At 49.5% G+C, this 22,213-nt stretch overlaps 1 protein-coding gene across 4 annotated transcripts in view; it reads left to right on the plus strand.

The window, feature by feature from the left end:
• Nucleotides 1-22,213, plus strand: part of ACTN1 (actinin alpha 1) — a 105,555-nt gene that overhangs the window by 53,565 nt on the left and 29,777 nt on the right. For all 4 annotated transcript variants that reach the window (XM_003901964.4, XM_003901962.4, XM_003901963.4 and 1 more), the window contains exons 2-6: nt 2,199-2,313; nt 6,806-6,925; nt 15,214-15,300; nt 17,406-17,493; nt 18,048-18,126. In XM_003901964.4, coding sequence (XP_003902013.1) covers nt 2,199-2,313; nt 6,806-6,925; nt 15,214-15,300; nt 17,406-17,493; nt 18,048-18,126 — 489 coding nt within the window. The remainder of the gene's footprint in view (nt 1-2,198; nt 2,314-6,805; nt 6,926-15,213; nt 15,301-17,405; nt 17,494-18,047; nt 18,127-22,213) is intronic.

Genomic DNA, 22,213 nt, shown 5'->3' on the forward strand with positions numbered 1-22,213 from the left:
ACAGCTTGAAGACACTGGGCAGACCAGTGTCAGCTGGGAGGGAATGTGCAAAACCAAAATAAATTATATTTGTTTTAAAGAGTTAAAAATCCTTTAATATTTTTTCTACCAATAAAAAGAAGTTAAAAATAAAGATAAAGGCTAAAGGATAAAGGTGCAGTGCCAGCACTGGAGGAAGGATGCTTGATACATATGCTTCCCTCCCCTGTTGTGTCCTCTTTCCTCCGAGCTGTCTTCTGTGTCCAGAGGGTCCCTAAGAGCCCTGTTTGTCCCATCACCCCCTGCCCTGAGAGCATTCAGCCTCACCCACAAGGTACAGTTGGATCTCCCAGGACCCTCTCAGCTTTGCATCCAGTTCCCCACTTGTTCCTTCACCTGGCTCCACAATTCTTATGTCCACTAGAATGTTTGCTGCACAGAGGCAAGGACTTTTGCTGTTTAGTTCACTGCTGTGTCCCCTGACTCTGTGCCCTGGGTCTCTGGGATATGAAGGTGAACATTGAGTGTCTACTCCAGGCACTCCCAGGCTGGGGGTGTGGAGCTGACAAGTGGCTAGACATAATGGGTGAATGCAGGGTACTGTGGGTGTATGTCCAGCCCAGACATAGTAGGTGCCTATCAGGAAGGCTCCCTGGAGGAGGTGATATCTCTACCCAGTCTTGAAAGATGAGTGAGTTAGCCAAGCAAGATAGAGAGGACATTGGAAATCAGTGTATGTCTCTCATCCACCCCCGATTTGTGTGCCAGTCTTCCCAAAGCTCTGGGATAGCACAATACGCTGTTTCTCTTCATCATGGGAGTAGGCTGGCCTGCAGAGTGGAGATATGTTTGCAGGAAGAGACAGGTATTCCGTAGTGGTAAGTTACTAGTGAGACATGATTGAAAGATTAAGCCCAGAGTCATGGGGTATCATAATGTTGTCCCTTTCTCCCTGCCTGTGTGGAGTGATAGCTCCTGTCCCCCTGTTCTCTTTCTTGCTCACAGGCTCTTCAACTTTTGCTTCTAAATCTAAGCAGCTATTTCTTTTCCCCTAATACTCGCTGATGTGATGTTCTTCCCTCTTCCTGCCCACTCATTGCCAGTTCAACTTCAGAGTTCCCCAGGGCAGGAGAAAGGGGGTGGGGAGCATGAGGCTGTGACCTTTCCCATGAGGAAGAGTATTTCTAGTGTGGTTCCTACTATCACATGAATGATACTCTTCCCACCCTTTGAATTTTGCAGGGCAGGTGGGAAGAGAGGTGAATGGCCCTGGTGTTGGGTAAGCCCCATGTAATTGGTAGTGCCATTTGGTGCAGAGAAGTCTGGAGTTGCCAATGAATGATTTAGATCTAAAGCAAGGGAGCTCTTCTCTCTGGTTGCCATAGACTGGAGACAACTGGAGAGAGATACCTGTTTTAGGTGTGTAAAACTGAGATGCATGCTTTTCTCATGTTTGTTGAGACACCCTGTTTCTGTTTGAACCACCAGGTGGTGCTGTTGGCACAGGATGGCTTAGTTGCTGCCTCACCTGATCATGATCTGCTTAATAGAGAACTATGAAGCTGATGGTCTTTGATTTAACCTCCTTACGTTCCCTTTCTGGAACTCCTCATGCTTTTGCAGCTTAAGGTTTCCCTATCCCCACCCCAAACACACACAGATACACATTGGGGTGCTTACTCTTCTTCCCCCTTATCCTGACACCCTGCATCTGAATTCTGTTCTCAGCAAAACTTATTACTCCTTTCTCTTAGCTGGCTGCTAATGAAATGATTTAATATACTAATTTACCCTAAGGTATCAACAGGGCTTAATATGTTACTTCTGGGTTACTCTGTCTTAAAACTGTGAAGATTGAAACTAAGTCTTATAACTTAAGAGGTAACTTATAAGAATGGTATTGTGGCATTTTCAAATGTGGGTGTGCATGATGTCTGTGAGAGAGGGCTGGGAGGCGGACGTTAAGGAAATTTGCTGCTTCATCTATCCTGCTTGCTCCCACCCATGTAGCAGGCTCTGTGTAGGGTCCCTTGGCTGCTGCCCTATGGGGAGCTCAGTGCTTGGTTGACGCTGTGAATGAGACCATGGTGGGGCAACTCTGTTGAGAGGCTCTGCTGAGTAGGTGTCCACCGCCCACCCCCCGGCACTGTTAAACAGCTTGTCCAATGAGGATGACAATACCAGTCCCCTGACCACTTGCCCTTCTTCTCTCTGCCCAGACATTCACGGCATGGTGTAACTCCCACCTCCGGAAGGCGGGGACGCAGATTGAGAACATCGAAGAGGACTTCCGGGATGGCCTGAAGCTCATGCTGCTGCTGGAGGTCATCTCAGGTGAGGCGGACCCTGGCCCAGGACGAGATGCTGTCTATTGGTGCTGCCTGACACCTTGGCATCGCTCTGTCCATGGGCGCAGCTGGTTTTGGGACTCTTGAAACAAGTTGGGGATGACATGTATGAATTCCCCCTAGGAGCGTGGGTCTGTGTTCTGGTTCTGGTGCCAGCCATCCAGGTGCCTTGGACAAATTGCTTTGCCTTTCTGTTTCAGCATCCTTGTTTGTTAAAAAAAAAGGGAGGCTTTGAAGGAACTGAGGTTCTTTCTCCTCCCCAGTGCGATTCTGTGGCCAAGAATGTTAACCATGGGTGACTGTCTCCAAATCTTGGCTCCATTACTACTTATCTAGCTGTATCCAGGTGACCCAGGCCATTCCCAGTACTGTCTCCAAATCTTGGCTCCATTACTACTTATCTAGCTGTATCCAGGTGACCCAGGCCATTCCCCAGCCCCCAGTTTGTCCAGCTGTCTGGAGGGACAGCTCTACTGGAACACACATCTCATCCTGCTTATGAATGCCTTTCTGCTACCATCCCGTAAAGAGTGGGAGTCCTGTGAGTCTAGCCTTGGTTGATACACTGGGCCATGTTAGCTACCGTCTTCACTTTCTCTTCACCTTGATGCCAGTGAGCCTTAGACCTAATCCCAGCCCGGGCCTCTCCCTTGAGCCACCTCTCAAATGCTGAACCTCGCTGGGCGTCTCCACCCCAGTGTCCCACACGGTCCTCTCAGCATGTCCAAAACTCTGTGCTTGTCACTCCTGCCCTAGCAAACCTCTTTTCCCTCCCAGAGTCTTGTTCTCTGCACCCAAGCTGGGATCATAGACAGTTCTTCTTTGCAACTTGTTACTGATGTTCTGTTCATTCTGATTCCTTCTTCTCAATCCTTCTTTTAACTCCTACTGTTGTGGTGTCAGTGTGGCCTGTGTCAACTCTCACCTAGATGATCCCATAAAGGCCTTTACCCCAGCTCCTCCTGGCAGTCCACCCCCATCGCTGTAGCCAGAGGGCTCGCCCGACAGTCAGTCCAAATATGGTCACGCTCTTCCCTGCTCACAGCCCTCAGCCCACAGTGCCTCTCCAGGGCTTTGAGCCTGCAGGCCACATTCTTTAGCATAGCTTATGGAATCCTGCATGAGCTGGCACCTGCTTTGTTTTCAACTCACTATTCCCAAAAAGGTATCAGACCTTAGATCCTCTGCCGGTTGGCGGTGGGGGCGGGGAACATGCAGCTCTCCTCAGATGACATCCACTTTCTGTTCCCTGTGCCTTTGCACAAGCTGTAACTGCCCTTTTTTTTAAAAGTAGTCTTTTCTACTTTCAGATAAAACCTGTGTATATGGTTAAATAATATATAACAAAAATGTATCATTTTCGCCATTTTAAAGGTTGCAGTGCAGTGGTATTAAGTGCATGCACTCACTGTTGTGCGGCCATCACCACTGTCCATCTTCAGGGCTCCTCACCGTCTGAAATCGACACCCTACACCTGTTAAACACTAGCTCCCCGCTCCCCCTGGCCCTCCCCTGGCAACCACCATTCTACTTTTTGTCTCTGATTTGACTCCTCTAGGTATACCTTGTACGAGTAGAATCATACAGTATTTTTCCCTTTGTGACACTGATTTATTTCACTTACTAGAATGTCTTTGCGGTTCATCGTATTGGAGCATGTGCCGCCATCCCTTTCCTTTTTAAGGCTGAATCATATTCCATTGTATGTATGCCCTACAGATATAAAATGGCTGCCTACATTTTGTTCATTCACCTGTCGGTGGACACTCGGGTTGTTCGTACCTTTTGGGTATTGTGAATAATGCTGGGACACGGGTGTACACAATACTTTTAAAATCCCTCTTTCAGTTCTTTTTTGGTATATTCCCCAAAGTGGAATTGCTAGGTTACATGAGAATTCTCTGTTTAATTTTTTGAGAAGCCACCATGCTGTTTTCTTCTAACTGCCTTTATTTATTTTTTTATTTATTTTCTCTTTTCTTTTTTTCTTTGAGATAGGGTTCCACCATGTTAGCCAGGCTGGTATTGAACTCCTGACCTCAGGTGATATCCCCACCTCAGCCTCCCAAAGTGCTGGGATTGCAGGTGTGAGCCACCGTGCCTGGCCTCTAACTGCCTTTTAGAATGTCCCTGCTTCCTACCTCCTCTACTACCCTTCCCCAGTTTTAAACAAACCTGGCCTTACTATTTATCATTCTTCAAAACACAGCTTGAGGGTGTCCTTCAAGAAGGCTTCACCCCTCCTCTGTCCCCTAATCTGAGTGGGCTGTGCCCAGCCCGCACCACCGCCTTCCACCCCCTGCCCAGCTCCCCAGCACCTCTAATACCCCATTAATTCCTCTGCCGTATCTTTTACCACAAAGTGTAATCATTTTTGGTTCACTTGTTTTCTTCTCTGCTCCACACAGCTCCTTGGGGCAGGCCATCTTCTCTCTGTGTCCCAGGTGCTTCGAACAGCACCAGACATGTAGGTGGTGCTCTGGGAACATTAGAATGACTGAGTGCCCAGAGCTGGGCTTGTCTGCATGATACCCAGTGTGTTCCTGCTGCATGGGTCTGACCTGTGCCCAGGGGAACCTGTGCGTGTCTGTGAAGCATGTGTCTCTTTCCCAAGGCTGGGGAGGATCTGTTCTATGAAATGATCTGTTCTCCCCTGGACAGGAAATGCTGGGGTACCTTCTTCTCCTGATCATCGTTGGAGATGGGTAGGATGCCCCAGGATGAGGAGAAGGAGGTGATGCTGCCTACAGAGATTCTCAAAGTGTGGTCCTTGGACTACCCACGCCAGAATCAGCAGGATTGCTTGTCAAAATGCCGATTTCCAAACCTTACCCCAGCCCTCTTAATCACAAACTTAGTGAGAGGGGGAAAGGGGTTGGACAGCCACAGATTAGCAAGTTCTCCAGGTGATTTTGTGGTGACTGACGTTTGAGAACCACTGGCCCAGGTCTGGGAAGCTTTTCCCGTTCTCCCATGTTTAACCCTTGCCTCCTTCACTGTCCTTTGCAGAAGCCCCCTTCCGGCCAGTGTGCGCAGCTGCTGAATGGCTGGGGCACTCCACTTAGCTGGACAGGCCCCAAGAGCTGGGGCTGTAGCAGGAGCAGCCTTCCAGGGAGGGACATGGTGCTGCCTGCATCCATCCTGTGGGGAGGGAGCCCCTGTGCCATCTCCTCTGGACAGGAAATGCTGGGGTACCTTGCTGGGCTGCCCCCAGAGCCTTGGGAGGGCCCCAGGTGGAAAGTCTTGATTTAATTTAAAAAACAGCTGTGCTTCCCTGGGAGCTGACAGCCAGATCCCATCTGTGGCAGGAAGTCTGCTGTCTTCCAGAAGCTAGCGGGCTGCTGGGAGGCCACCTGGAGAGGTGCTGCTCTGACAGGGTGGGCTAGCCCAGAATCCCAGTGGCTGGTCCCTGGAGCTCTCACAGCCAGACTGTCGGCCTGCTGGGGAGACAGTGGGGCTGGTCGGGAGATCAGGGCAGGCACAAGGGGCCTGAGTTCCAGGATCTGCGATGGTGGGTCTCAGCCTTTTGGGGTCCTTGGCCCCTTAGAGACCCTGAAAGCTATGTACCCCTTTCCTAGGTATGGCCACATGCTGCACTTAGAAAATTCTCAGAGGCTCCTGGATGCTCGTTGTTCTGGGATAAAAGCACTCTTAATGGGGGTATTTGGAGAGCCAGCTCCTCTACCTCTATTTTCTTGAAGGTTCTGACCTTGAAACCTGAGCAGCAGAAGCTACTGTGTGGAGTCTGGAGGTGGGGGTGGAGGGTTGACCTGGAGCTGAGCCGTGGGTGCCCATGGGAGGCAGCATAACAGGACAAGAACTGCAGTTCTGCTATAGGCAGCCCATTTAAATACCAGGGAAGTTCATACTTGAGTAACCTATACCCTGCTCCCAGGGCACAGGGAAGGCTAGAAAGGAGTTCAGGGCCTTTGCATGTACTATTCCTTCTGCCTTGATCGTCATTCCTTGCTTTCTTTGCCTGGCTGCAAAGACTCAGACCTTCCTGACCAATCCTCAGTTCCTCCTTCCTCTTCCTCCTCCTCTTTTGAAGAGCATGGATCTTTCTTTGTATATGTTCATTGTATATATTTATTTGTGTTTCTCTGTTTAAGGTCTGTCTCTCCTACTGGACTATAATTACATAAAGGCAAGAAACTGTTTTGTTCACCTCCCTATTCCTAGCACCCAGCCAAATCCCTGGCATGCATAGGGGCTTGATAAATAAATGTTGAGTGGATGCAAGCAGGTTTGGACCTGAGAAGCGGAAGAAAGAAGAGGCAGGGTAGATTCTCCCTCCATTCCCTGCCAGGGTGACATTCTCCAGCCCCTGAGCGGCGTGTGAGCACACACACACGTGCACACATGCACACGCTCCTGCCTAGCTAAGCTGTGCCTTGGATGAGGGTGTAGTGATAGTAGCTCTGGCCCCTGGCTCATAGCATCTCACCTTCCTTTTCCTCCCTCTTGATCCAAACAGGTGAACGCTTGGCCAAGCCAGAGCGAGGCAAGATGAGGGTGCACAAGATCTCCAACGTCAACAAGGCCCTGGATTTCATAGCCAGCAAAGGCGTCAAACTGGTGTCCATCGGAGCCGAAGGTGAGTAAGGCCTGCCTCTGGTGGCCCCAAGGAGTCTGATTTTCTTTGTCCCCCCTGGTTCTCTCAGCCTTTTTTGAGCTGCCTCCTGGGCCCTGCATCACTTGGGGGCATTGGGCAGTGGGTCCCCAACACCTGCATCTGGTCGCCTGTGGGTGCTTTGTATTGCAACAACGCTTTTCTGGTCTCAGCGCTGCCCAAAACCAAGGACTCAGACCCCTGTTCCCATGCCTGCACCAGCTTAGCCACGTCTTTGCTCTGTGGAGTTCGGTGTGTGTGGCATGCCCCCTCCCCTGTCCACAGGCCTGACTGCACAGCATTGCCTGGAGCAGAAGGTTTGTGTGTGGGCTGGAAAGTGTGTGCAGACGCAGGCTGGTGGAGGCCGGAGGCTGCCCCGAGACTGCCCCGGGGTCCTGGCAAGACTGAAGTCTGTAGGAACATTTTTAATAGCATTTCCCTGCAGTGTAGCTTCCTAACTCTTTCACTTTTACTTAGAAACACTTCCCAAAAAAGCTATTACTAGGATGTCCTTAATGATTAAAAGAAGATAGTGTAATTTCTTGTGTGCCTGGTGGTGGCTCTGAAAAATTGAGAGTTGGTCGTTTAGAGCAGGCAGAAGATATTCTATCCAGGCCCCTTCAGTCCTGTGACCGTGGATTTAGCAAGTATTTATGGGGCACCTGCTGTGTGAGGTCAGAGACCTGAAAACGAACGAATCTCACTCATTTGAGACACACCCTGGCTGTGAGAGTGGATTGCTCACTCTGTGGCATATACTTAATCCTCCAACAACCCTATGAGGTAGCTCTCATAATTAATTCTCCCAATTTTGCCATAAGAAAACAGATGCTTAAAGAGATTACGTTACTTACTTAAGGTTCTGCCGTCAATAAATGGCAAAGCCGGAACTCAAACGCAGGTCTTTCTGACACCAGAGAAATGCCCTCAGAGAGTGGCCTTTCCTTGGAGGGGGCAGGGGTCTTGCTCCTGATAGGTCCATAGGAGCAGACCTCTTCTCTGGTTGAAGCTTACAGTCCCCTCTCTTCTAGAAATGGAGGGATATTTTGTTGATACATCAAATGGAGAACTTTTAACACAGGCTCAGCAAACTGCAGTGCGTGGGGTCAAGTCCAGCTGACTCGGATTTTTGGAAATATTGGAACACAGCACACCCGTGTTAATGTATCATCAGTGGCTTTTGTGCTTCAATGGCAATGTTGAGTAGTTGCTACAGAGATTGTATGGACCACAGAGCCAGAAACATTTGTTATCAGGCCCTCTACAGAAAAAATTTGCTCACCTCTGGCCTTATCTGGAATTCAGGCCAGTGCCCAAGGTGGTCACGGGAGGTGCCTTGTGGATTCCAGCATCTCCCCCACCAGCTATGAGCTTCCCAAAGGCAGAAAGCATGGTTTCTACATCCTGTGGCCCCAGCTCCTAGCAGCATGATGCACACAGTAGGTGCTCAATAAATGTTCAAAGGATTTACATATAGCAGTATACTCTGCTTTGTGATTAGGAAGATGTTCTCTGCCTTATAAGAAAAGAACAGTTTGTTTTATTAGGGAGCAATTCAAGACTTGGCAGAAAAAGTTATAACTAAGCAGGCGTGGGAGGCCAAAGACAGTCACCCAGGTGGTTGGTGCAGGCTCAGATGCCCCCAGGGCAGGGGAGTGTAGGGAATTTCTGAAGTGGTTCAGGGGTCAGTGGCAGGGGTGGGTAGCCCCTGTGGCGAGCTGCAGAATCCTGTCCTAAGCGGGATGGGCACCTTGTGGATGTAAGAAATTGCCGCTGTGTGGATCCGGTGCTGCTAGATCTTCCGGTTTTTCAAAAGAAGCCAGAAATCCAGATTTTTTGAAAAGAAAAATTTGGCAACTAAATTTTAAAAAACAACTTGTTTTTTCTTTAAAGCCTCTTCCAAAGCGGGGGAGGAGGGCAGGGAAGGGGAAGGTGGAAGAGAGTAGCACTCACCGAGTACCAGCTCTGTGTTGCCAGACAGGATGCTTTACAGGGGCCATCTCCTGCTACCGTCACGATGGACTCGTAGGATGTGTATCACCAGCCACGTTTTACAGTTAAGGAAACTGAGGCTCAGAAAAGTTGCTAGAATGGAAGAGTGTCGTCAGTTGAGCCCAGGCTCCGAGCCAGACTGCTTCTATGTGGCAGATCCAGGGTTAAACCCAGGGTTAGGCTCCAGAGCTGAGGTCTCCCTCTTCCTGTCAGCGCTGCCTCCCCGGGTCGGGTCCCAGGACAGAACTTTCACATGGAATTGTCTTCAGTAATGAGATGGCAGATCAAGCCTGCCCCTGCCGTGCTGGCCTCAGGGGTGAGGAGTGAGAGGAACACTGGCGTGAACTCTCATCTCACTGCCGCTGCTGTGCTGGGAAGGTGATTCACCTGGCGGCCTCGGTTTTCCCTTTTCCTTTGACACAGGCCTAGCTTCTCTCAATATTTTGAAAAGGCTCCTTTATTTTTTGTTTTTTGAGACAGGGTCTCACTTTGTCACCCAGACTAGAGTGCAATGGCGCGATCTTGGCTCACTGCAACCTCTACCTCCCAGGCTCAAGTGATTCTTCTGCTTCAGCCTCCCAAGTAGCTGGGATTACAGGTTCGCGCCACCACGCCTGGCTAATTTTTGTATTTTTAGTACAGATGGGGTTTCACCATGTTGGCCAGGCTGGTCGTGAACTCCTGACCTCAAATGAGCCACCTGCCTCAGCCTCCCAAAGTGTTGGGATTACAGGCGTGAGCCCCCTCGCCCAGCCAAAAAGCCTCCTTTAAAATGAGATATTCTTTACCTTCTCCCTGCCCTGAGGAGCCAGTGTTTTCAGCTGTGGCTTCCAGGTCTGAAATCATCCGCTCCCATCCGGCTGAGCACTAGGATCATGCCACAGTGGCCGCTCTGCTAAACCAAGAAACTAGATGAGGCAGCAAATAGCATTTTGTGGGCTTTTAAAAGTGAAATGGAGTTTATTGATGTAGATTATAAATAAAAGGTGACGGGCAGATCGCCTGGAACGAACTCTCCTGGAAGGGGGGCGGGGGAACGTTGCAGGTTGTCCATCCTGGGCTACTGAAGGCTGTGACTGTGGAGACCAGGCCCAGCAGGGACACCCCTCAGCCCCCCGCCGAAGTCTTTGAAGGATTATCATGCAGTGCAAGGACTAAGACCTCTGGCTGACTCCGAAGGGCAGAAGCAGGCCCAGAATAGGTACTCTGTGGGTAGGTGGACTCTGGATAACATGCAGAGCCTTGGGAAATGGAACCGGGGCTCTGGGAGGGTCATGAGTGTCCTGTCCCTGAAGGTGTGCACATGGAGGCTGGAGACAAGGAACTTCCACACATCAGGGAGAGGTTGGAGCACATCCTTAAGGTCTCCCTTACGATACTTGGTTCTAGAATGGGTAGACTTCATGGAACTGGGACTTGGCCTGGGTGAGTGGTTGGAATGTAGTTAACCAGGGGAAGGAACTCAAAAAGGATTTTGTATTTGAAGGTCTTTGGGCAGGTAGAGCCTGAGGGTTTGGGTGCTGTGAGCATGGAGGTGGTCTCAGTGAGGTAGCATGTATCTTTAGGATGGAGGGGGCCATGGGTGCCATACCACAGCATTGGTCTGGGAGGTGGTGGCCCCTGGGGTTCTAGTTTCTGTCACATGGAATTTCTGCAGCATTCATTCTGCCATCTGAATACTGAACAGATGACGGTGTCTCTGGAGGGAGAAACAGGTTCCTAGTAAGCAGGCGATGCAAGCAGCTTCATAGCTCGCCGTAGACCAGGAAGGGCAGACGCTGTTAATCTGTCATCAAGATTTTTCCCACGAAGCCCAGTTGTGACCTTGGAACCCTCCCTTTGGGCCCAACCTTCCAAGCAGTCCCTGTCACAAAGCTGCCTGCGAGATGGGGCATCCCTGCTGCAAACGTTGAGAAGCCGGAGGCCTGGAATACAGGACCTGCCATGCCAGGGAAGGGGAAGGAGAGTGAATGGGATGGGAGTCAGGTGGGAACTGGGGCTGGGCGTACATGGGCTGCTAATTAAGCACACCCTACTCTCTGTGCTCGTGCTTGGTGCCTGTTTTCTGGAGTGAAACTATGTCTTTGGTGTAAATGAGAATTCAGTAAGCAAAATTCTCTGGGGAGTTTCTGGGGAAGGAGAAGAGGATAAGTAGGCAAGACCCAAGAAAGAAGCCACCTGCCTCTCTCAGTCCCTCCAGGAGGGCTCCAAGATGGCAGATCCGCAGGCACTGAGGTCAGGGCCAGCGGGAGTCCCTGCAGTTTGGCCGTGACAGAGTGGGGCAGCATGTGGGGGACCAGGGGAGGGCTAGCATTGCAGTCCCACCTCTAGGAAGGCCAAACCATGGGATTACCGCCAGAGCTTTTTTCTAGGCTTAAAAATTTTTCCCCTTATATTTTAAACACTGTTTATGAAATTTTTTACCTGCTTTTCGCATTTCCCGTGTTGAACAATTTTTCTAAGTTATTAAGCACTCATGATGTAATTGTTAATGGCTGCATTCGTTGTCTTTTTTGTTTTGTTTTATTTTCGCGACGAGTCTTGCTTTGTTGCTCAGGCTGGAGTGCAGTGGCATGCTCAGCTCACTGCAACCTCCCCCTCCCAGATTCAAGCGATTCTCCTGCCTCAGCCCCATGAGTAGCTGGGATTACAGGCATGTGCCACCACATCTGCCTAATTTCTGTTTTAGTAGAGACAGGGTTTCACCATGTTGGCCAGGCTGGTCTTGAACTCCTGACCTCAAGTGATCTGTCCCACCTTGGCCTCCCAAAGTGTTGGGATTACAGGTGTGAGCCATCGCGCCTGGCCTCATCATCTGTTTGTCATACTTCATCCCAGGCCTGGGCCCTGCCCTGGAAGAGACTGAGGCCCATTGTGTTCTCAGGGGGCCCAGGCCGGTGTTAGCTCTGCCCATACCCCCACTTGTGGTTAGTGTTTGTTCACCCATTCATTCACTCAGCAGATGCTGATGGGGGCTTTCCCTGTGCCAGGCTTCATACTGGACTCTAAGCAATGATGCAAAGAAGGAAGTATTCTTACCCTCAAGGGGCTTACGTTCTAGAGGGGAAAGAGAGAAAATATGCATGTACACCTGTCAGATGGAGAAAACCAAAGCAGGGAGGAACTTGGGTGGTCAAGGGAGGTGTCCATGAGAAGAGGGTATGTGAGTGAAACTGGCAGGAGGCAGGGATAAGCCATGTAGGTATCTAGGGTTGGGGAGCTGCAGGGAGACCTGAGCAGGCAGGGAGGGGAAGGAAGAGCAGGGGGAAGAAGGGGAACCAGAGGCCCAGGCGGCCAGACTACGAGGGCCTTGCTGGCCACTGGCTTTGACTCTCAGGGAGGTGGGAAGCTGTGGAGGTTTTAGCAGAGGGTGATATGGGGTCTGGGGATTTACTTGGTCATTCTGTGTACTGTGTACATTTGCGAGGTTTCTAGTACGGGGCTGTGATAAATATAGCCTTGCAGCAAGTGCATTCATACAGAAACCTTACTCTGCATTTCCTTTCATTGACTAGGGGTAGATTCCTAGAGATAGAATTTTACTACCAAAAAGTTGAGCAACTTTAAGATGCATACTCCTTGTGGCCAAATTATTTCCCAGATTAATTGATTAATTTCCCAGAAATTATTATTATTGTTTTTTAAACCAATTTACACTTCTAATGTGGTAGCCTTGCTGACATCAAGGCATGTGGTTTTTCAACTTTGGGTTTTTTTGGGTTTTGTTTTTGTTTTTGTTTTTAAGAGACAGGGTCTTGACTTGTCACGCAGGTTGGAGTACAGCGGTGCTATCACAGCTCACTGCAACCTTGAGCTCCTGGGCTCAATCCCCAGTCCTCCTGCCTCAGCCTCCCAAGAAGCTAGGACTACAGGTATGCACCACTGCACCTGGCTACTTTTTTCATTTTTTTGTAGAGGCAAGGTCTCCTATGTTGCCCAGGCTGGTCTTGAACTCCTGGGCTCAAGCGATCCTCCTACCTTGGCCTCCCAAAGTGCTAGGGTTACAGGCCTGAGCTACTTCACCCAGCCTAACTTTGTTTGTTAAGTTTGCTAATTTAATAGCATGGGAAGGTGATCTTATTTCTTTGATTATAAGTGAGATTGAACATTCTTATGAATTGATTATTTGTATTTCATGTTTTATGGTTTTTTGTCTTTTGCTTATTTATTGAGAGTTTGGTATTTTTGTCTTTTCAATTTAGATGAACTCTTTAAACCATTAGAAATCACAAATGAAAGTGCTTTTTTAAAAATATCAAAGCTTTATTGAGCCGGTTCCTTTACTTTTTTGTTTTATCTTATTTTTTTTTGAGAGAGGGTCTTGCTTTGTTGCCCAGGATGGAGTGCAGTAGTGCGATCACAGCTCACTGCAGCCTCTGCCTTGGCTCAAGCAATCCTCCCACTTAAGTCTGAATAGCTGGGACTACAGGCACTACCATACCTATTTAAGTTTTGTATTTTTGTAGAGATGGGGTTTTGTCATGTTGCCCAGGCTGGTCTTGAACACCTGGGTTCAAGCAATCCATCTGTCTTGGCCTCCCAAAGTGTTGGGAGTACAGACTTGAGCCACTGCCGAGTCTATGAACTGATTCTTAAAGAGTAGCTCTGCCTCCCCACAATATGGACTGCAAAATGCTGGCTGGCTGTGTTGCTTAGTAGCAAAAGGGGTTGCATGCTGCTACAGCTCTCTGTTTCTCCCCAACTCAAGTGCTTGGATGTGGGACTGTGCTCCCCTGGTGTCTGGGGCTCTGGGAAGGGCATTTTTACTTCCCTGTTTGCAAGAAGGGTTACATCCTATTCCATGTCCAAAGTGGACACTTCTTCCTTTGCTCAGCATCCCATGAAGACTCAGTGGGTTACCTGCTCCGCCCCTGGGAGGTGGCTGTGGCCAAGCACCGCTCCATGGACTACACCCTGCTGGTCATGGAGCAGCATACAGTTTTGCCTTCACTTTTGGGAAAGGGGCTAAGATGTCAGGGTATACTGTCCTTAATGGAAATCCACTCTTGTTTCAGGGGTTTGTGGGATGCAAATCTTAGTAGGGTCAGACTCCCTAGAAATGGATCCTTCTCATGGTTCTATTGGGTCTCCCCTAAAATTAATGCTGTAGGTGGGAAAAAAATAAGATATTCTTTGGGTACCTTACTCTTAACTGAGCATGTCTTACCATGGGCCAGATTACTATCTCCTGGTCTGGATGCAGGTGGTGAGGGGTGTGGAATGTACACTTGAGTATCACTTGTTCAACCACAAGACCATAAATGGCTCCTTGTATTGGGCTTCTTAAAATAGGGCTTATTTATGTTGTATTCCCTGCCATTAGGCCTGGTACAGAAAAAAAGAGAAAATCTACTTCATAGAACTTGTAGATTCTAAAACTCTAAAAGGTGCTGCTTAGACTAAATATAGTGGGTTATCTGTTAGCTGTGATCTTGAAGCTGTTGTTTGATTTTTTTTTTAAATCTGTTTTAATACCCAAACTAATGGCATTGTGAGGTTGAGTCAGTGGATGGTTCAAAATGGCAATTTACAAAACTTTAAGTTTGTGACTGTCTCTTGATTCCACTGGTTTTTCCACATGTGGGTGGCTATTTTGAGAGCTGTGATTGCCCAGACAGCCCCAGCTCACAGAATTGCCAGAACATTTGTGATTGTTTAGAAATCCTCTCCTCTTCTTCATCAGCTGGGGACACAGATCAGGATTTCAAATGCCCCTTTCTCTGTGGCCTTCCCCGATGTACCCACTGTCTCCAATTAGGATTGATTACACCTTTTTTTGGTGCCCCAAATAGACTTCTCTTCCAGCGCCTGTCACAGTTTATGCATTAACTTTAAGAAACATCCAGGCCAGACATGGTAGCTCATGCCTGTAATTCCAGCACTTTGGGAGGCTAAGGTGGGAGGATCATTTGAACCCAGGAGTTTGAGACCAGCCTGGGCAATATCATAAGACCCTGTCTCTACAAAAAATGAAAAAATTAGCCGAGAGTGGTGGCCTATCTGTAGTCCCAGCTACCCAGGAAGCTGAGATGGGAGGATTGCTTGAGCCCAGGATTTGGAGGCTGCAGTGAGCCATGATTGCGCCACTGCAGTCTAGCTTGGTGACAGAGCGAAAACCCTGTCTCAAAAACAAACAAGCAGAAATCCGGTTTCCCTCTAGAAGTAGAGCTCTGGAGTCTTTGATTCCTAGTGTGGGGCATGGAGTGCTGTGGGTGCTGAGGGAGTGTTAATTCTGTCCCCGCCGAGGCCCTTTCTGATGTGTGGTGCTGCTGTTTCTGTAGAAATCGTGGATGGGAATGTGAAGATGACCCTGGGCATGATCTGGACCATCATCCTGCGCTTTGCCATCCAGGACATCTCCGTGGAAGGTGGGTTTCCGCTTTGTTCCATCCTGCCATCACCACCCCGTCTCCCTCCCTGGGCTTAGCCTGGAGAACTCCCGCACCCAGGGCAATGGACCTTCATCAGGGGCCGTGTCCTAGGCTTCTTGCTCATTTATTGGGCATCAGCCCTCTCTTCCAGTCAATGTAGAAAAAAGAACTATTTGCCATTCTGATTATCATAGGTGTGTTGGCCCCAGGGAAACTCCCCACTTTGGGAAAGCCCAAGGCTGCCACGGGGAAGTATATTGGAAAACCCACCTGGCTCTTGGGTCATTCATCTGAAAGGGTGGGGAAATGCCGCTGGGAGGAAGTGCCAGGAGGGGTGCTATCCCCGTCTTCTACTCTGCTCCCCTAGCACCCTCTAGTGACCACTTCACAGATCTACAAGGGCCGTCACAGTCTGGAGAAGTGATCTCTACATTTGGTTCCATACTCGGGCAGTTTTTGAGCTTTATGTCTGCTATGCATGTATTTATCTTGCATAATATTTGTGTATTGCTGTGCGTATGATAAAACACACATACTGAAACAAACTTTTACAAGATGAGATGGAGATAATATTTTTAAAATGTTTGTTTTAATGCCATAGACATCATAAACATTTTTAGTCAAAGGAATTTCTTAATAAAAACAACGTGGATTCAATTCAGTTACTTTGTGATGGAGATGTTGGTTTGACACTCTGTGATACAGCAATGCAGGGGTCCAAGTTTGGTTTATGGGTACTTGGTATTTAGGGTTGAAGTGGTTGGAAAGAGGGTCATAGTAGTCACCTGGCGTGTGGTTCTTGTTAATGACAGTGGAAGTAAATCCATTTCTCAAATAGCCTTCTTGATGATTTCGATTCTTTTGGGTGGACTTCCTGTCAGCTTTGAAGTCATCATTGTGTTACTCTTATGATTTAGCTGACGAAGAGCTTAAGCTAAGTAGAAGCACTAGCTTTGCCAATTTTTAAATTGTCTGCTTTTGCTTAGGTGGTTATGGTCTTTGTAGGAACCCTTGAATGTCATTTTAAAGTCCATTTGGTGCATTGAAAATAAATGAGATCATTCATGAACCCAGTCCACTGAGTACCTTAACCTCCAATTCACAGGCATGAACACAGGAGTATATTAGTCAGTTTTCACGCTGCTGGTAAAGACATACCCGAGACTGGGTAATTTATAAAGAAAAAGAGGTGTAATGAACTCACAGTTCCACATGGCTGGGGAGGCCTCACAATCATGGCGGAAGGCAAGGAAGAGCAAAGGGACCTTTTACATGGCAGCAGGCAGAGAATGAGAGCCAAGTGAAAGGGGTTTCCCCTTAGAAAACCGTCAGATCTCGTGAGACTTATTCGCTACCATGAGAACACACCCACCACTCAATTATCTCCCACTGGGTCCCTCCCACAACACATGGGAATTATGGGAGCTACAATTCAAGATGAGATTTGGGTGGGGACACAGCCAAAGCATATCGGGGGGTAGTGTGGTTTGCAGTCTTTCTTCTGTGCTGGGAGCTCCGTGAGTCCCCTCAGTTGCCTGCCTAAACTCACAGACACGTGGCTCCTTCACACACACAGGGCAGCAGTATTGATCCATGAAGTAAATATAGGGAGACCTTATTTTTTATTTTTTAGATTAAAAACAAAATCTGTCTAGGAGTCCTAATGCTTTCTTCTCACTCAGCTGTGTGCACCCCTCAGGCTGTGGGATCCCCTGTCTGGAGACCCCTGGATGTGTAGATTTCCCAGATCAATCAAACCTTCCTCCTCAACCTGATAGAGGTTGCTGACTTATTTTGTATCATTACCATTTCTTTGAATAAAAGGAGTAGGGGGAGATAATTCTTGAAGTTGGAAAAACTGTTATCTCAGAATTTATATGTATAGCACAACTAGCTCTGAAAAACTTCCCAGCTTGCTTTTTCTGTTTCTCAAATAACTTCTCAAACTTTGTCAAGGGAATAGACTTGATGGCCAGGGCTCCTCCTTCAGCCCTCTGAAGGAGGGTTGGCATCAGGGGGTCACAGTGGGGCCTCCATGAGCCGGCATCCCTTCCTCCACCGAGTCAGCCCTCTGACCTCGCTGCCCGTCCCCTTCCCCACAGAGACTTCAGCCAAGGAAGGGCTGCTCCTGTGGTGTCAAAGAAAGACGGCCCCTTACAAAAACGTCAACATCCAGAACTTCCACATAAGGTGAGTGCTGGGGTCCGAGGGGCTCTCTCAGAACCAGGCTGCCTCCCCCGGGAGCTCCCAGACCCCGTTGACTGGCTCAGTCTCAGCTTTAGAACAAAGTGGAGACTGTTGGTGGAAGAAGTAGCTTTCCTTGGGAAGGGGGTGTCACCATCCCTCTGAATCGCCCCGTCTTTCTCCCTGCAGTGTCTTAGGGCTGCTGCCTGATATAACTTTGGTTGATGCTTTTGCTACTGGGAGCGCCCCCAAGGAAATTGTCCAGGAAGTCCCAGCCCAGGGCTCTGGAACAGAGCCATAGGCCTTGATTGGGGGTAAGGCTGGATATGGCAGATTTATCTCAACCTGCCAACCCCGCCACAAAGTCTTGACCCCAGTGCCTGGGATTGTGGCAGGAACAAATGTCCCTTCCCGTCCTGTCTTCTAACTCCTGCCCCAGAAAGCTCTGTGTTCATCTCTCTGGAGTCCAGGAGGCCCCTGCTTTGCCCTGGTCAGTGCTTGGCTGCCTGTTTGTTCAGCCTCATTTACCAGCCTACCCCTTCTTCTCTCTCCCCGGGCAGCTGGAAGGATGGCCTCGGCTTCTGTGCCTTGATCCACCGACACCGGCCCGAGCTGATTGACTACGGGAAGCTGCGGAAGGTATGTGTGCCCACCTGACTTCCCACTTTGGGTCCCTGGCAGGTGGGGTGGGAAAAGAGCAGGACTAGGACCCTTTCTGTGACAGTCCATGGTCCAACCTGAGCGGTGTTGGCCTCTTAGAATAGCCAGACAGAGCTCCAACTGAAAGTGAAGAGAAAAACACCTTCCCTGTTAGGGCAACTTCATCAGCCTTGTGCGTGGTGTGTGTGTTCTTGCACACATACACAGCCCGCCAGGAAAAATATCACAGCTGCGGCAGCAGCTTGGTCAGAGGGATGGAATGGTACATGACGTTTCTCCTTTCTGTTTTTCCGGGACTTGTAAAGAGGAAACACATATTCTAAGAGACAGTTCATCCCCGCCTTGTCCTTGACTTCCTGTGCGGTCCTGGGCAGCTTATCCTATCCATGGATTTGGTTTCCTTTATTGCTGAAGTTTGGCTGGGGGATTTTCTTTTGGTTTCACTCCTGCCTTCAGCATGAAGCTGCAGTGATTTTTCTTGAGTGGATGTGTGGAGTGGGGACAGATGTGGGAGTGGGAGCTGTGTTTCTAGCCTCATGGTGGTTCTCAGTGTCTGAGCTGGTTGGATGACACTGCCCTGGACCTTGGAGAAACCTGTCCTGGACCCTCTGCCCACACTCTCCAGGTTCCCTCCTGGACCTTCTGCCCACACTCTCCAGGTTCCCTCCTGGACCCTCTGACCACACTCTCCAGGTTCCCTCCTGGACCCTCTGACCACACTCTCCAGGTTCCCTCCTGGACCCTCTGACCACACTCTCCAAGTTCCCTCTTGGTCCATCTTGGTGCCAAGAGGCCGCAATGGCATGGCCATCCCGGGAAAGGCCCTTCCCAAGCCCCCAGTTGGTGACCTGGAGTTGGGGTTGGAATGTCGCCTATCTGTGCTCAAATCTCTTGGCAAGGGAGGCTTCAAGGAGCGGCTGGACTTATGTGCCTCTACTTCACCTTGACACTGGAGAACACAGTGTTCGGTGTAGCTCTTGCCTTGCCTGGGCCTCCAGGAAGGGCGTCTTGCTTCTCAGTGGCCAGGAGAGGTCTAGTATTGCTGGGGCAGGAGCTGCTGTGCAACTTGTGGTGGTGGCAGGCCCTTGGCTGTGGGCGGGTGGATAGCAAGCTGCCGAAAAGGATCTTGAGGGAGGGAAGGAGCAGATTCCTACTTGCTTCCCTGTACTGCGCCCCGCCTCCGCCAGCCCCACACACACTGCCCCGTCACCTGAAGCTTGGGGCTGAGGCCTCTGTCCACTGGAAGGGCCCATCTGCTGAAGGAGAGGCTCCACAGCAGGGGCCAGCCCTTCCCCAGCTAACCTCCTGGGGGAAGAGGATCCTTGGCCCACCTCCTCAGCTGCTTGGCAAGGAAAAAAAAAAGAGAGAAACTTCCTGTCCTGCTGGGAAGCTGTGTGGCCAAATCACACGTGGCCAAGGGGGAATATCCTAGAGGTGGCAGTTTTATCTTTTGAAGGCATCATCACCACTTCCTATTCAGCCGATGGGCTTTGGTGACAGGTGTGCACGTATCTCTGTCCCTGCTTGAGTATGCTGGGGTGTCAGTGGCCAGTTCCTCCACAGCTGTTGGACATCCCCACATAAAGGGGTCTGTGCTGACCGTGGCTCTGGAGCCCCCTCCCTTACTCTGAAGAATTTGGAAGCGTCAGCCATTTGGGAGGTGAAAGTCCAGGGGTTCTTTCTGATACCCTGTTAGCACCCTCCCACACACTATCCCTCTCTGTCTTTTTATTTATCTCTGCCAATTTCTCCCTGTTTTGCTGTCTCGGTCTCCCCTTCTGTTTTTTTATTTTTATTTATTTATTTATTTATTTTTTGAGACAGAGTTTCACTATTGTCGCCCAGGCTGGAGTGCAATGGTGCGATCTCTACTCACTGCAACCTCTGCCTCCCGGGTTCAGGTGATTCTCCTGCTTCAGCTTCCTGAGTAGCTGGGATTACAGGCGCGCGCCACCATGCCCAGCTAATTTTGTATTTTGAATAGAGATGGGGTTTCGCCATGTTGGTCAGGCTGGTCTCGAACTCACGACCTCAGGTGATCCACCCGTCTTGGCCTCCCAAAGTGCTGGGATTATAGGTATGAGCCACCATGCCCAGCATTTTTTTTTTTTTTTTTTTTTTTGAGACATAGCCTTGCTGTGTTGCCTAGGCAAGAGTGCAATGGTGCGATCTCAGCTCACTGCAACCTCTGCCTCCCAGATTCCAGCAATTCTCCTGCCTCAGCCTCCCGAGTAGCTGGGAGCCCGGCTAATTTTTGTATTTTTAGTAGAGACAGGGTTTCACCATGTTGGCCGGCTGGTCTCAAACTCCTGATCTCAGGTGATCTGCCTGCCTCAGGCTCCCAAAGTGTTGAGATTACAGGTGTGAGCCACCGTGCCCAGCCCCCTTCTGTTTTTTAGTTGTAATTTTTTTGTAGAGATGAAGTCTCACTGTATTGCCCAGGCTGGTCTTGAACTTCTGGTCTCAGTGTGACCCTCCTGCCTCAGCCTCCCAAGTAGCTGGGATTACAGTCACAGCCACCACACCTGGCTTCCACTCTTTTTTTTTTTTTTGAGATGGAGTCTCACTCTGTCACCCAGCTTGGAGTGCAGTGGCGCAATCTTGGCTCACTGCAAGCTCCGCCTCACGGGTTTATGCCGTTCTCCTGTCTCAGCCTCCCGAGTAGCTGGGACTACAGGTGCCCACCACCATGCCTGGCTAATTTTTTCTGTTTTTTAGTAGAGATGGGGTTTCACTGTGTTAGCCAGGATGGTCTCGATCTCCTGACGTCGTGATCCACCCGCCTTGGCCTCCCAAAGTGCTGGGATTACAGGCGTGAGCCACCGCGCCTGGCCTGCTTCCACTCTTTTTAGTTCAGTATCATCATCAGTAAAATCCAGCCCAAATCCTAGCACACACAGTGAACCAGGAACACCCTTCCAGAGAACAAGGAGGTTGCAAGACCAGCTGGTGCTGAGGAACAGGGAGAGAGGGCTGAGGGGCTCCGACTGGGAGGCTCTTCCTTCCTGCAGCAGCCATGGGTGGGCATGGGGCCCTGGGGTCCCTGGGACTCACGTGGGGTGGGTGTGTGTGTACCTGGACCTGAGCACTGGCAGCTGCTGCTCAAGGCCCTGGATGGGAATGACCTTGACTACTTGTCAGTGTTCACCCTCCTGGCTGCTGTTGGAGACTTTCCCAGAAGGACCCCACCTTCTCTGTTTAGAACAATTTCCTCCTGAAAACATCCCGGATGATGTATTTATCTTTTTATTACCCTATATTTCTCCCTTTAGCAAACAGGGAAACTGAGTCCTGGGCCGACACAACCAGCTTGCTCTAGGTTAGTCTGGGGAACCAAGAATGGAGGAGAAGGGCCCAGCCAGAAACTCTTCCACTAAGGTTTTTTACCCCCTGCATTAAAAACTTATAAAACAACTTGTGGTAAAATATATGAAACAAAATTTACCACTTTGAACATTTTAAAATATACTTACTGTTTAGCGGTATTCTATATACTCACATTATTGTACAACTGTTCCCATCATCCATCTCCAGAACTCTTTTCTTGCAAAACTGAGTCTGTACCCACTAAACGGTAATCCCCCTTTCTTTCCTGCCCCCAGCCTCTGGCTGCTACCATTCTGCTTTCTGTCTGGGAACCTCATAAAAGTGAAGGCATATGGTGTTTGTCCTTTTTTTTTTTTTTTTTTTTTTTTGAGGCGAGGTTTTACTCTGTTGCCCAGGCTGGAGTGCAGGGGCGTGATCTTGGCTCATTGCAACTTCTGCCTCCCGGGTTCAAGCAATTCTGCCTCAGCCTCCCGAGTAGCCGGGACGCACCACCACACTCAGCTCATTTTTCTATTTTTAGCAGGTGTTTTGTATTTAATTGCAGGTGTCATCATGTTGGCCAGGCTAGTCATGAACTCCTGACCTCAAACGATCCACCTGCCTCGGCCTCCCAAAGTACTGGGATTACAGGCATGAGCCAGTGTGCCCGGCCTGTGTCCTTTGTGTCTGGTTTATTTCACTTAGCATAACATTCTCAAAGTTCATCCATGTTGCAGTGTATGTCAGAATTTCCCTCCTT

Source organism: Papio anubis, chromosome 7, assembly GCF_008728515.1.
Source record: "Papio anubis isolate 15944 chromosome 7, Panubis1.0, whole genome shotgun sequence".
NCBI lineage: Eukaryota > Metazoa > Chordata > Mammalia > Primates > Cercopithecidae > Papio > Papio anubis.